The 13385-nt window shown below is 31.6% G+C and overlaps 1 protein-coding gene and 1 non-coding gene across 2 annotated transcripts; both read right to left on the bottom strand.

Moving 5' to 3' along the window:
* Positions 1 to 5968: 5968 nt before the first annotated feature.
* On the bottom strand, positions 5969 to 6075 carry LOC139845803 (small nucleolar RNA R71). The gene has a single exon (XR_011758559.1). It is a non-coding gene; the product is annotated as a small nucleolar RNA R71 (small nucleolar RNA).
* A 2429-nt stretch (positions 6076 to 8504) lies between these two features.
* On the bottom strand, positions 8505 to 12507 carry LOC139841333 (uncharacterized). Its single transcript, XM_071831556.1, has 6 exons — positions 12432 to 12507; positions 11522 to 11574; positions 11379 to 11431; positions 11177 to 11291; positions 8705 to 11089; positions 8505 to 8609 (listed from the first exon to the last, which is right to left on the bottom strand). The coding sequence occupies exons 1-6, from the start codon at positions 12505 to 12507 to the stop codon at positions 8505 to 8507; spliced, it is 2787 nt and encodes a 928-aa protein (XP_071687657.1).
* Positions 12508 to 13385: the final 878 nt, after the last annotated feature.

Here is a 13385-nt window from a genome sequence, read left to right as displayed (position 1 = left end):
AATATAACAGAGGGTAGTAACGTTAAATAAATAAATGTGCAAGTATAACTAGAAAGTAATAGATAACTCAAGGGTTAGTAGTGTGGGTGTTTAAGCAAGAGGTCACGGATTGGAGCCCGGGCAGGGGCATTATTTTTTTAAAGCCTATTTCTTATTAGGTTCGTGAATCCGAGGCCAACCTTGCAATTGTTCAGTTCAGTCATATGCATATTTTTACTACAAAATATCGTATCGTGAGTTCATTTGATCCCTTTTTACATACTTTTGAAATATATATTTTTGGGACTGAGGATACATGAAATTCTTTTATAAATGTTTGACGTGATAGACACAAGTAAAACATTCCTCGAATGTAATTGTTATACCAAATATCACCCCTGCTTATTATAGCTTGGTAACCTAAGAATTAGGGAACGACACCCTAATTGATGCGAATCCTAAAGGTAGATCTACGGGCACTAACACCCCCCATTCTGGAAAATGGAATGCTTTAGTACTTTGAGGTATATATATATATATATATATATATATATATATATATATATATATATATATATATATATATATATATATATATATATATATACAGATGATACTTGTATATTACAGACTGAAAGTTCTGTTTATTTTGGGGATATTCTTATGCGCTTTATAAGTTAAGGTCGATTACCAGGCAATGTTATAGAGTAAATGAGTGTTCTGTTTATTTTAGCACATGAGTGTTCCTGCTGATGTTTTTGTACACGCTATATGTGTATGGTTATTAAAATCCTCGAGGCAACCTACGGGGGAGAAAAGGGTACGTCTCTCTTCTGCTAAGCATTACGAAAAATGATTTCGTACACGAGATAGATGTACTGTATTTAAAAATCGCAAGGTAGCTTACAGGTGGGTATAGGATACGGACCCATTTGTGCCTAGCATTTAAACCTTGTAGTCTATCAAAATTACCGAATTTTATTATTAATGATAAACTTATGAACTCACCAGCCTTTTGGTTGATACTTTTAAACATCTTTATTCTTAGGTATGAAAGAAATCTTCTGCTGTGCATTTGCTCATTTTAAAGACATTACTTGGATTCGTTCATAGCATATTTCAGAAGACGTTGCATTCAAGTCGTTCGAGGTCAACAAGAGTATTATTAAGTCAATGATAGTTTAGTCATTCATATTATGGAAAATGTATGTCATTGTATCAAAAGGTTATATTTTGAAATGAGTTGTCTTTTAAAAGAATGCAATGTTTGTAAAACGCATCATATAGAGGTCAGTACCTCGCAATGGGACCAGATGTAATGTATTCGTCCATATGAATTTGGACGGGTCATTTCAGTTCGTATCAGAGCGTTGGTCTTAGCGAACCAGGTCTTGCATTAGTGTGTCTAACTGATAGTTGTTAAGATGCATTAGTGAGTCTGGACTTTGACCGTGTCTACATTTCATAAAGTTTTGCTTATCATTTCTTCTCGGAAATTAGCTATTTATCATTTTCAGTCTAGACACGTCTTAGTGCATTTATTGCATAGATAATTGATAATTCTAAAAACGAACACATATTTCATAGCATTATCCTTCCAGAAAGCTCAAACGTACAAGTTACAATCCAAGTAGTTCAATTTATTGATGATTAACGTCTAAATATTGATAAGAGTACAAGTCGCGGAACGCAAAGTTCAAGATATCTAAGCATACGAAAAGACGTTCGAAAATTCGGAATCGAGACATAAACTGAGCATCAACGCGCGAGTCAATGGACCTAAAATTACAAGTCAACTATGCACAAGAATATAATATAATATATATATAATTATATAAAATTATATATATATTATATTATATATTAAAATAATTCAGCAGCCCATGTTTTAATCAAGAAGGGGGCATGGCCAGGCTGGCCATGCGATCGTATGGAATTAACAACGGAAAGCCATGCGATTACATGGCTCTCAAAATCAGGACAGGTCTATAAATTGGCCATTTTCCCGTCGAACCTCTTACACCTCTTTCACTCCTTTCTTTCCTCTGTAAACATAATATTTATATTTATATTCATAATATTAATTTTAATTTAAGTTTAATAATAATTGGGTTATTGTAACAAATATTTTACGGTTTTTAAAGTCGAAACTATGTCCGTGTAACGCTACGCAATTAATAATCATTGTAAGCTATGTTCTTCCTTTTTAAATTAATGTCTCGTAACTAAGTTATTATTATGCTTATTTAAGTCGAAGTAATCGTGATGTTGGACTAAATATTAAGACGGGATTATTGGAATTTGGACCATAATTAGGGTTTGGACAAAAGACCGACACTTGTGGACAATGGACTATTGACTATTAATGGACTTTACATTTGTTTAACTGAATGATAGTTTGTTAATTTAATAAAGAGATTTAAAACTTGACGTTTCTATAAATAACCACATACGCCTTATTGGATACGATGGGTGGGATATTTATATATACTAATAATTATTCATTTGACTGGACACGGGGATGGATTAATAATCAATGGACTCATTAAAATAGGGGTGGATTATATACAATGATAACTGGTATAATTGATAACATAATATTAAGACCTTAGATTACATACAGTCGATATCCTGGTGTAATTATTAACAAAGTATTAAGACCTTGTTAAAGCTTGAATCCCTAATTAGTTGAAATATTTGACTTCGGGTATAAGGGTAATTTGACGAGGACACTCGCACTTTATAATTATGACTGATGGACTATTTTGAACAAAAACCAGATAGACACATTAAATAATCCAGGACAAAGGACAATTAATCCAGGGTAACAAATTAAAATAAAAACGTCAAACATCATGATTACGAAAGTTTAAATAAGCATAATTCTTTTATTTCATATTCTATCGTAATTTTATTTATTATTGTACTTTTAATATTCGTACTTTTATTTATCGTCATTTAAATACTCGTAATTTTATTTACCGTCAGTTATTTTACGCTTTAAATTAAGTTATTTTTATATATAATATTTTGCATTATGTTTTGATTGTGATAAAAATATATAAATTGATAAACCGGACGTTAAAAGGTAAAACCCCCTTTTATTATAATAATACTACTACATATATATATATATATATATATATATATATATATATATATATATATATATATATATATATATATATATATATATATATATATATATATATATATATGTAACACCCCAGCTTAACATGACCACAATATTGTCCGCTTTGCCCGTAGGCGCACGGCTTTTTCTTGGTGACCACACACGAGAAGCACTTTCCCAGGAGGTCACCCATCCTGGTAGTGCTCTCGCCCGAGCACGCTTAACTGCAGCATACTCACACATCTGCTCTGCCTGTGGTCCCAAAACGCGTTGTGTCATTTAAGCGTGAGTATTACCTTATAATCCCACATCGCTAAGATGGTATCAGAGCTGGGGCCCGCATCGATGTGCACTGCGGGGACGCAGTGTCCTGAGTGGGGGAGAGTGTGAGAACTCATCCCACATCGGTGGGGGAGGAGAACGAAACACCCCTTATAAAGGGTGTGGATACCTCCTCTAGTGGACGCGTTTTGAGGGTGAGTCCCGAGAAACAAAACCGTGAGCCACCGTGCGTCGGGGCAAAGCGGACAATATCCACTACGGGTTGTACTCGGGCTGTTACAATATATATATATAACTGTTTAAAAATATAGTACGTTTTCAATCTGTATCCCTGTGGAACGAACCGGACTTACTAAAAGCTAAACTACTCTACGATTAGGTACACTATGTATAAGTGTTGTAGCAAGGTTTAGGTATATCCATTCTATAAATAAATAAATAACTTGTGTAATTTGTATCGTATTTAATAGTATTTTGTATTAAAAATATAATCTATTTCGTATACGCTCGCTCGCACATCAAGTATTTTTGGCGCCACTGCCGGGGATTCCAGCCGAAAGCGGAACGCTATATATTTTAATCTATTTTAGTAAAAACATATTTATATATAAGTTTTAAATATAAATATAAAAATATAAATATATATATATCTACTTAGATAGGTGTTTAAATAATATATATATATATATATATATATATATATATATATATATATATATATATATATATATATATATATATATATATATTTATTTATTTATTTATTTATTTATTTTTAAGATTTTTATTTATAAAATTAAAAAGCGTTTTTATTTTAAGTTTTTAAAATATAAATATAAATTTATTTTTATTTTATATAAATCTTATATTTTCTATAATTTAAAATCAAATAATAATAAATAAAATAAATTTAGGCCGAAGCCTGTTAAAAGCCCGAGTGAATTCAGGAATTCTTGGACCATGCGATCGCATGACCTAGAAGACCAAAACTCATGCGATCGCATGAGTTGCTCTGACAGACAAACCTATGACGCATTTAATACGAATTATGGTTTTTAATTATTATTATTTAATATAATTAGGGTTTTAATTTAAATATTAATAATTAGTATTTAGTTTTAATTTTAATTAGTAATATTAAGTTTTATTATTATTATTAATTATATAAATTAATATTTTTATAAAATAATAATATAAAAATAATATTTTTATATAAAATTTTATTTTTATCATTTTTGTAATATATCTTTTTATTAATTGTATCTTTTTAATTGTTTCATTTCGCTTTAGTTTAAGTTTAGTTTTTAAGTTTTGCCGTAATCCTCCCTTAAGGTCTTTTTCTTAGAACTAGATTTTAAAAGCCTTAGAATTTTACGACATCGCTTTTTCACTTTAATTTTTAATAGATTTTAGTTTCTTATAAGTAATTGCCGATTTCCTTTTAGAATTGCATTTTTAGTTCCTTTAGATTTAAGACTTTAGTGGCAACTTTTAGTTTTAAGTTTTTAGACGCTAAGCTTTAAACGTAAAACTTTAGTTTTATTTTGTTTTTTGACATTTATTTTTCGACTTCTTGTTTTTCGACGTACTTTTTCTTTTTCATTTCTACGCTCTAGTTTTTTAGGACATAGATTTTTATTTCAAAATTTCGAAGAAAAAAATTATTGTAAGCGATTAAATTAATTGAAGCCAATTTTCTGGTTCGTAGTAATAGTTGGATTTGTTAGTGGCGAGTTGTGGATTTTCGATTTAAAGGGTCCTGGCTACCTGTTGTATCTTTTGGCTATTCGAAACGTGGGCAAAATCAAAAAAGTCTATTAATTTGATAACTTATATAATTTTTATATTTATAACTAATAGGATATTCTGTGAATGCACCGAGCGAAACGTTCACCATCTTTCATATGTTCACCACCTGTAACTCGATCAAGACATCTAGCCAATATTATCGCCGTGGATTTTTCTTTAGAATCATCCTCTAGTCATACAAGTACTCCAATTCAAATTTTCGATAATCCATTTTTTGAACCCGACTTCACAATTGAGGACCTGGAGGATATTCAAGGACAATTCAGAGATCCTGAACCACTAATCATTCCTCCTGAACCACAAATTATTCAAACAGAGGTTATCGAGGAAGAAATCGTTAAATCAGAATCTTTTAGTGATTTGGATTCAACTATTCAAGATATGGCAGATCCAAAACTTCAAAGTATGGAAGACCGAATGAGAGCCACACGCACGGGCCAAGGTCATGCCATTAATCAGCCAAAAGTTAGACCTCCAGATTTTGAAATCAAAGGACAAATCCTACACATGATCACTAATCAGTGCCAATTTAGTGGTACAACAAAAGAAGATCCAAACGAAGAACTTCGAACTGTTAATATGATTTGTGCTCTTTTTAAAATCCAAGAAATTGAGGATGAAACGATCTATCTTATGTTGTTCCCATGGACTTTAAAGGGAGAAGCTAAAGATTGGTTAGAATCATTACCCGAAGGAGCGATTGATACTTGGGATGTTTTAGTTGAGAAATTTCTTCAAAGATTCTTTCTGGCATCTAAAGCCGTAAGACTTCAAGGAGAAATTGCCACATTAGTACAAAAGCCAAATGAAACGTTATTTGAGGCGTGGACAAAATTCGAAAAGATGTTGAGAGGATGTCCTCAACATGGTTTAGACAATTTTCAAATAGTTCAAATAGTTTACAAAGGCGTCGACGTCGCTACACGAAAAGACATCGACACAGCCGCTGATGATTCCATTATGAAGAAAACCGCTACTGAAGCTCACAAGATTATTGATAATACAGCCTCCCACTCGCATGAGCGGCCTCAAGAAAAAGATATTCTTCATTCATCTAAAGCGGCTAGAGCCGATTCTAGCCATGACTTTGATTTCATTTCTGCAAAGGTAGATTCTTTTGAAAAACAAATGGAAAAGATGACTAAAGATATTCACGCAATACGAATCAGTTGTGAGCAGTGTGGAGGACCACATTTGACAAAAGATTGTCTCAGTGTTGAACAAACTATGGAACAAAGAGAGAATGTTTCATACATAAATCAAAGGCCGGGAAATAATTATCAAAATAATTATCAACCGCCAAGGCCAAACTACAATCAAAACATTCCTTACAACCAAAATGCCCAACACAACAACCAACAAGGTCCTAGCAATCAACAAGTATCCAACAATACTTATAATCAGCAAAGACCTGGTTACATTAATAAACCACCACAAACCAAAGAGAAAAAGATAAATTTAGAAGACATGGTTTTAAAGCTAGTTGAATCTCAAACGCAGTTTGTTACATCTCAGAAACAAACTAATGAACAAAATGCTCAAGCATTTAGAAATCAACAAGATTCAATCCAAAATCTGGAACAAGAAGTAAGTAACCTAGCAAGGTTAATTGGTGAAAGAAAACCGGGGAGTCTACCTAGTGATACAAATGCTAACCCCCGAAATGAAGCAGCTAAAGCCATTACCAAGAGAAGTGGTATAACACTTAAACCACCTGAAATGCCAGTAATTGTAAAATTAAACAGATCTATGAAAACAAACACGATCTCAACCAATATTCATAAATCCAAAGTTGATTACATCAATATGAATCTGTTTTAATCTGATTCAATTCACTAAACTCACAAATTACAGAAAACTACAATCACAGAGAGTGATTGTATAATAAGATGAAGAGAAAACTGAACAATATCAAAATTAGGGTTGCTGGATGAGAGAAAACGATGAACAACAGAAAATAGAATGTGTGTGTTGTTTTTTTAACCCTAGCTCTTGATCCAATGATATATATGAAGAAAAGAAGCCTTGAGCCCAAAGCAATAAATTAGCCCAATCTTCCACGAAGTCCATTAAGCTGCTACAAAATTACTTTGTCCAGAAAGAGCCCCTTGACTTTGTAAAAGCTTGTAATGCAAATCCTTTCCAGTTAACCTTTTAACCTGCATTTTCTAGAATCCAAAGAATAAGAAAAGAACAACATGAATTTAAAAATAATCTTGTATAAATTTAACATTCCCCCTCAAGCTTATTTTTAAATAAATCAATTAAACCCAATATTTCAACTAGAAAATGATGTTGTCTTATGCTAAGACATTTAGTTAAAATATCAGCCAATTGATTTTGTGAATCAACCCTTTCAGGTCTTATAACACCAGTGCAAACTTTATCTCTTATAAAATGAACATCAATATCAAACTGTTTTATTCTTTCATGAAAAACTGGGATTGAAGCAATCTGCATAGCAGAATTATTATCACAGTAAAGATCAACAGGTAAATTGATCTTAATGTTAAGATCATGAAGTAAATTTTTTAACCAAATAATTTCACAAGCAGTTGTTGCTATGGCCCTATATTCTGCTTCAGCAGAGGACCTGGAGATTGCAACTTGTTTTTTACTTTTCCAAGAAACTAAGGATCCACAAAAATAGACAAGATAACCAGTAATAGATTTTCTATTCAATTTACACTTTCCCAGTCAGAATCAGAGAATGCATATAAAGAAAAATCATTGCCTTTCATCAAATGTAAACCTTTCCCAGGAGAGCTCTTAAGATATCTTAAGACTCTAAAAGCAAGGTTTAAATGAGATTGCAATGGAGCATGCATATATTGACTAAGAACATGAACAGCAAAAGAAATATCAGGCCTGGTTAAAGTCAAATAAATCAATCTTCCAACTAACTTTTGATATTCAGTTAAGTTGGAAATGAAATGATCCTTTTCACTTGGTTCACAAGCAACACACAAATTTTGCTCAATTGGAGAACCAATTAGTTTAACACCTAAATAACCATAATCATTTAAAAGTTCTAAACAGTACTTTCTTTGAGACAAACAAACACCTTGATTAGTGTTTAAAATTTTAATGCCAAGAAAGTATTTCAATTTTCCTAGATCTTTTATCATGAATTTAGACTTTAGAAAAGTTTTAAATTTTTCTATTTCAGACATATTATTACCTGTAATAACAATATCATCCACATAAACAAGCAAATCAATAAACACATCACCACAGTTTGTCACATATAAAGAATAATCACTTTTGCTTTGAGTAAAGCCATTTTGAAACAAAGCAGAATTTAATTTTTCATTCCATTGTCTTGGAGCGTCATATAAACTTCTTCTTTTAAGTCACCATAAAGAAAATCATTATTAATATCAAGTTGAAAAAGAGGCCAATTATTCTGCACAACAATAGTAATTAAACATCTAATAGTAACATGTTTGACCACAGGAGAAAAGGTTTCATCATAATCTATTCCTTCCTTTTGACTATAACCTTTAGCAACAAGTCTAGCTTTATATCTTTCAATTTCACCACTAGATTTATATTTGATCCTATAAATCCGCTTACTACCAACTGGAGTTCTATTAGGTGGAAGGTCAGTAATAATCCAAGTGTTATTTCTATTAAGAGACCATCACTATTAGACCTCTCTTCATCATAGGGACTTGAAGTGTCATTGGTGCTTAAAAATATTTGGTAAAAGAAATTCATTTTGTACAAATCATTATCATTTTGTTTTTCATCAACTGGTTTCATTCTTAAAGGAAAAACAGTTTCATAAAATTTTACATCTCTAGAGAAAAAAACACTTTTATCATCCAAATTGTAAAGTTTATAACCTTTTTTGACACTAGAAAAACCAATCAAAATACATTTGATAGACCTGCTACTAAATTTATCAGAAGGATTCAAAACAGTTGAAAAACACAAGCAACCAAAGAACTTAATATATGAGAGGTTAGGTTCAGTTTTGAAAATAAGTTCATACGGAGATTTTCCATTCAGCACAGCAGTAGGAGTCCTATTAATCAAATAACAAGCAGTTAGAACACATTCAGACCACATATTTAAAGGTAATCCTCCTTGAAACATTAAGGCTCTTGCTACATTTAGCAAGTGCCTATGTTTCCTTTCAACAACCCCATTTTGTTGAGGTGTGTAAGCACAAGTGGTTTGATGAATAATGCCTTTAGTTTTCAAAAAATCAGCCATTTTATTGTTAAGAAATTCAGTTCCATTATCAGACCTAATAATTTTAATCCTTTTAGTAAATTGATTTTCAAGTAGTTGAACAAAACTGAACACATTATCATGCACATCTTCTTTACTTTTAAGCATATAGATCCAAATAGCCCTAGAGTAATCATCAACAATGGTTAAGAAATATTTAAAACCTTCTTTACTCTGAATTTTAAATGGACCCCACAAATCAAGATGAATTATTTCACCAAGGCTTGTAGTTTTTTGTTCACTTAGAGGAAAAGGTAACCTAGTTTGTTTAGCCTTATGAAAAATTTCACAAGGTTCTGTATTTAGATCACCTTTTAAAGAAAGTTTAGTTTTAAGAACATTGAGAACTTGGTCAGAAGGATGACCAAGTCTAGCATGCCAAAGTTTACAAGAAGCATGATAATTACTCACACAATTATTAGCCGTAAAAGAAGAATCATCAGAACTATCTAACAAATATAATCCACCATCTTGTCTACCAGTCCCTTTTATTTTCAAGTCCATCAAATCCTGAATATAGCATTTTTTATCATCAAATCTGATACTAACTTTATTATCTTTAGACAATTTAAAAACAGACATAAGACTGACACAATATTCAGGCACAACAAGAACATCAAACAATGTTATATGATTATTAATTTTCAGATTTCCAATACTTTTGATTAAAGCTTGAGTTCCATTTGGATGACCAACAGTTAATTTTAGATCAGAGATATTAACAAGGTTAAATAAACCTTTTTCAGAAAAAGTCATGTGTTGATTTGCACATGAATCAATTACCCATCCTTTAAAAACATGTTTTGACTCAAGATTGGAAGCACTAAAGAATTTATTAAAGTTTAAATAAAATTTCACACTACAATTGAAAAAAGTACCTACCATATTAGATTGAGTATTAACAGTATCAGGTGAATCATTTATAAGACTGAGAAGCTTCATCATCTGTTCATTTGAAAAAGACAGAGAAGGAGAACTAGTACTAGTTTCTTTAGAAGCAGTACTATTATTAGAAACACTTTTAAAATTGTTTTGATACCCCTGATTTGGTTTATAATTATTGTTATTATTAAAGTTTTTCTTAAACCCAGGTGGATATCCTACAATCTCGAAGCATCTATCAATAGTATGACCTAATTTATTGCATTTTTTACATTTTAAGTTCTGATTAGGTCCTCTACTATTGTTAAATCTAGAGTTGTTATTATTGTTAGGATTAGCATCTTTATTAAAAGTTTGAGCAATAAAAGCAGATGTTTGAGTTTTAGTGACCACATTTTCTTTAGAATTAAGATTCCTATGTGATTCTTCCCTAGACAAGAGAGCATAAGCACTTTTCACATCAGGCAAGGGATCCCTTAACAAAATATTACTTCTAACAGAAACATAACAATCATTTAAGCCCATTAAAAATTGCATTAACTTTTGAACTTTACTTTGTTCTTTAGCAAACACACCAGCAGGACAAGTACAAGCAACACCACAAGTACAAGCAGGACCAGCAATCATGCAATCATATTGTTTCCACAAACTATTCAAATTATGATAATAATCAGACAAAATACTATCATTTTGTTTAATAGAATTCATCTTATGATGCAGATTACAAATAACAGAACCATCTATCTTATCATAAGTCTCTTTAAGCTGATTCCAAACATGAGTAGCATTACTAGAAAAAATTTGACCAGAATAAAGTTCATCAGATATTGACCCAAGTATTCATGAAAGTACAACATTGTTACACCTATCCCATTGATTTTGAAGAGTAACATCTGTTGCATGTCTTTGTAAAGATCCATTAATAAAACCAAGTTTATTTTTAGTACCTAAAGCCAATAACATAGACCTGCTCCAAATATTATAATTTTCAGTACCTTTTAGTTTTATAGAAATAAAAGGTGTTCCAGTAGTTGTATCACTTGCATGTAAATACAATGGATCCCCAAAATCAAGGTTATTAATCATAGTAATAGCACCATCAGCCATCTTAACAGAATAACAAACAGAAACAAATAGAAGTAATCACTAAAAAGAACAAGATTAAGCAACTAAACAAATAAACACCAATAAAAACACAGAATTAAAAAGCATAAATAACACATTCACAACATCAATCACTGGCCAGACACCTGTAAAGGAAAGAAACAACTTATAATACTCCAGCAAAAAAATGGTTACTAACCAAGCAGTCTGCAGAATTAGTAAAATAACACACAGCAATAATAGAGGTCAAGAATCTTAAACCGTGCTTGATCAGGTATTCATGAGTTTCTATGAACTCAGATCAAGAGTTGGGCACGATGATTCAGTCAATAATGGGTATAAAAACACGAGTAAATTCGAGACTCCCCTTTGTAGATAACAACAGTAGAAGAAACAAGAAGATAAACAGCGGAAGACTTGAAAACCCTAACCTTAATTGAGAAAATTAGGGTTTCTTCAATATCATGAACAAAAACAATAACCGATGCCACAGATCTAAAATCGAACCCAATAAGATGATGAAAGAGAATAAATCACCAAAAACCTTCTAGAAACTTTGTTCAACAGAAAAGATGAACAAACCCTAGAAAACACAGCAATCGAACACTAATCAAGCAATCCTAAGCTCTGATACCATGTAAAATTAAACAAATCTATGAAAACAAACACGATCTCAACCAATATTCATAAATCCAAAGTTGATTACATCAATATGAAGAATAAGTTTTAATCTGATTCAACTCACTAAACTCACAAATTATAGAAAACTACAATCACAGAGAGTGATTGTATAATAAGATGAAGAGAAAACTGAACAATATCAAAATTAGGGTTGCTGGATGAGAGAAAATGATGATCAACAGAAAAATAGAATGTGTGTGTGTGTTGTTTTTTAACCCTAGCTCTTGATTTGATGATATATATGAAGAAAAAAAAGCCTTGAGCCCAAAGTAATAAATTAGCCCAATCTGCTAAGAAGTCCATTAAGCTGCTACAAAATTACTTTGTCCAGAAAGAGCCCCTTGACTTTGTAAAAGCTTGTAATGCAAATCCTTTCCAGTTAACCTTTTAACCTGCATTTTCTAGAATCCAAAGAATAAGAAAAGAACAACATGAATTTAAAAATAAGCTTGTATAAATTTAACAGTAATTTCCGATTACTCTATTCCTACTTCACAGGCACCACAGCCTGAGCAAGAGAAGGAAAAAGAACCGGTAGTTGAAAAGGTTAATGAAGATAACACAGTAAAGGCAAAGCCTTATGTTAAACCATACCAACCACCACTTCCATACCCGAGTAAAATGAGAAAAGAGATACTTAAAGCCGAGCAATCCAAATTCTTGGATATGTTTAAACAAATAAATGTCAATTTTCAATTCATTGATGTGATTTCAGGAATGCCAAGATATGCTAAATTTCTAAAAGATCTGATCACAAATAGAAGAAAAATGGAAGAACTCTCGGCTATCACAATCAATGCTACATGTTCTGCAGTGCTGTTGAATAAGATACCAGAAAAACTATCAGATCCAGGGAGTTTCACAATTCCATGTTTTCTGGGTAGTCTTAGTTCAATAGAAGCATTGGCAGATTTAGGTGCTAGTATAAATTTAATGTCGTATTCATTATACGCTAAATAGACCTTGGAGATTTAAAACCATCACGAATAAGCATACAACTAGTAGATCGATCAATAAAATATCCTAGAGGGATAATGGAGAACATGCTAGTTAAAGTTGGTACTTTAGTATTCTCAGTAGATTTTTTTATTCTGGACATGGAAGAAGATTCTCGAGTTCCTCTCATATTAGGAAGACCATTCTTAAACACGGCTAAAGCAATAATAGACGTGTTTGGTAAGAAACTGTCCCTAAGTATAGAGGACGAAAGTGTTTCCTTTTCTGTTGATAAAGCAATGCAACAACCACAATCTGCAGATGATACATGTTATTATGT

Source organism: Rutidosis leptorrhynchoides, chromosome 4, assembly GCF_046630445.1.
Source record: "Rutidosis leptorrhynchoides isolate AG116_Rl617_1_P2 chromosome 4, CSIRO_AGI_Rlap_v1, whole genome shotgun sequence".
NCBI lineage: Eukaryota > Viridiplantae > Streptophyta > Magnoliopsida > Asterales > Asteraceae > Rutidosis > Rutidosis leptorrhynchoides.
The sequence above is the reverse complement of the archived record's forward strand: the minus strand, read 5'-3'. Positions and strand labels throughout refer to the sequence as shown.

Excerpts from the sequence above, each read along its gene's own strand:
- LOC139841333 (XM_071831556.1), bottom strand. The coding sequence starts at position 12,507 with ATGCAGGTTAAAAGGTTAACTGGAAAGGATTTGCATTACAAGCTTTTA. Across the intron at positions 11,090-11,176 it reads GGGATAGGTGTAACAATGTT|CTTAAAGAGACTTATGATAA; the intron begins GTACTTTCATGA and ends GTTTGGAATCAG. Across the intron at positions 8,610-8,704 it reads AGCTAGACTTGTTGCTAAAG|AATAATTGGCCTCTTTTTCA; the intron begins GTTATAGTCAAA and ends ATTGTTGTGCAG.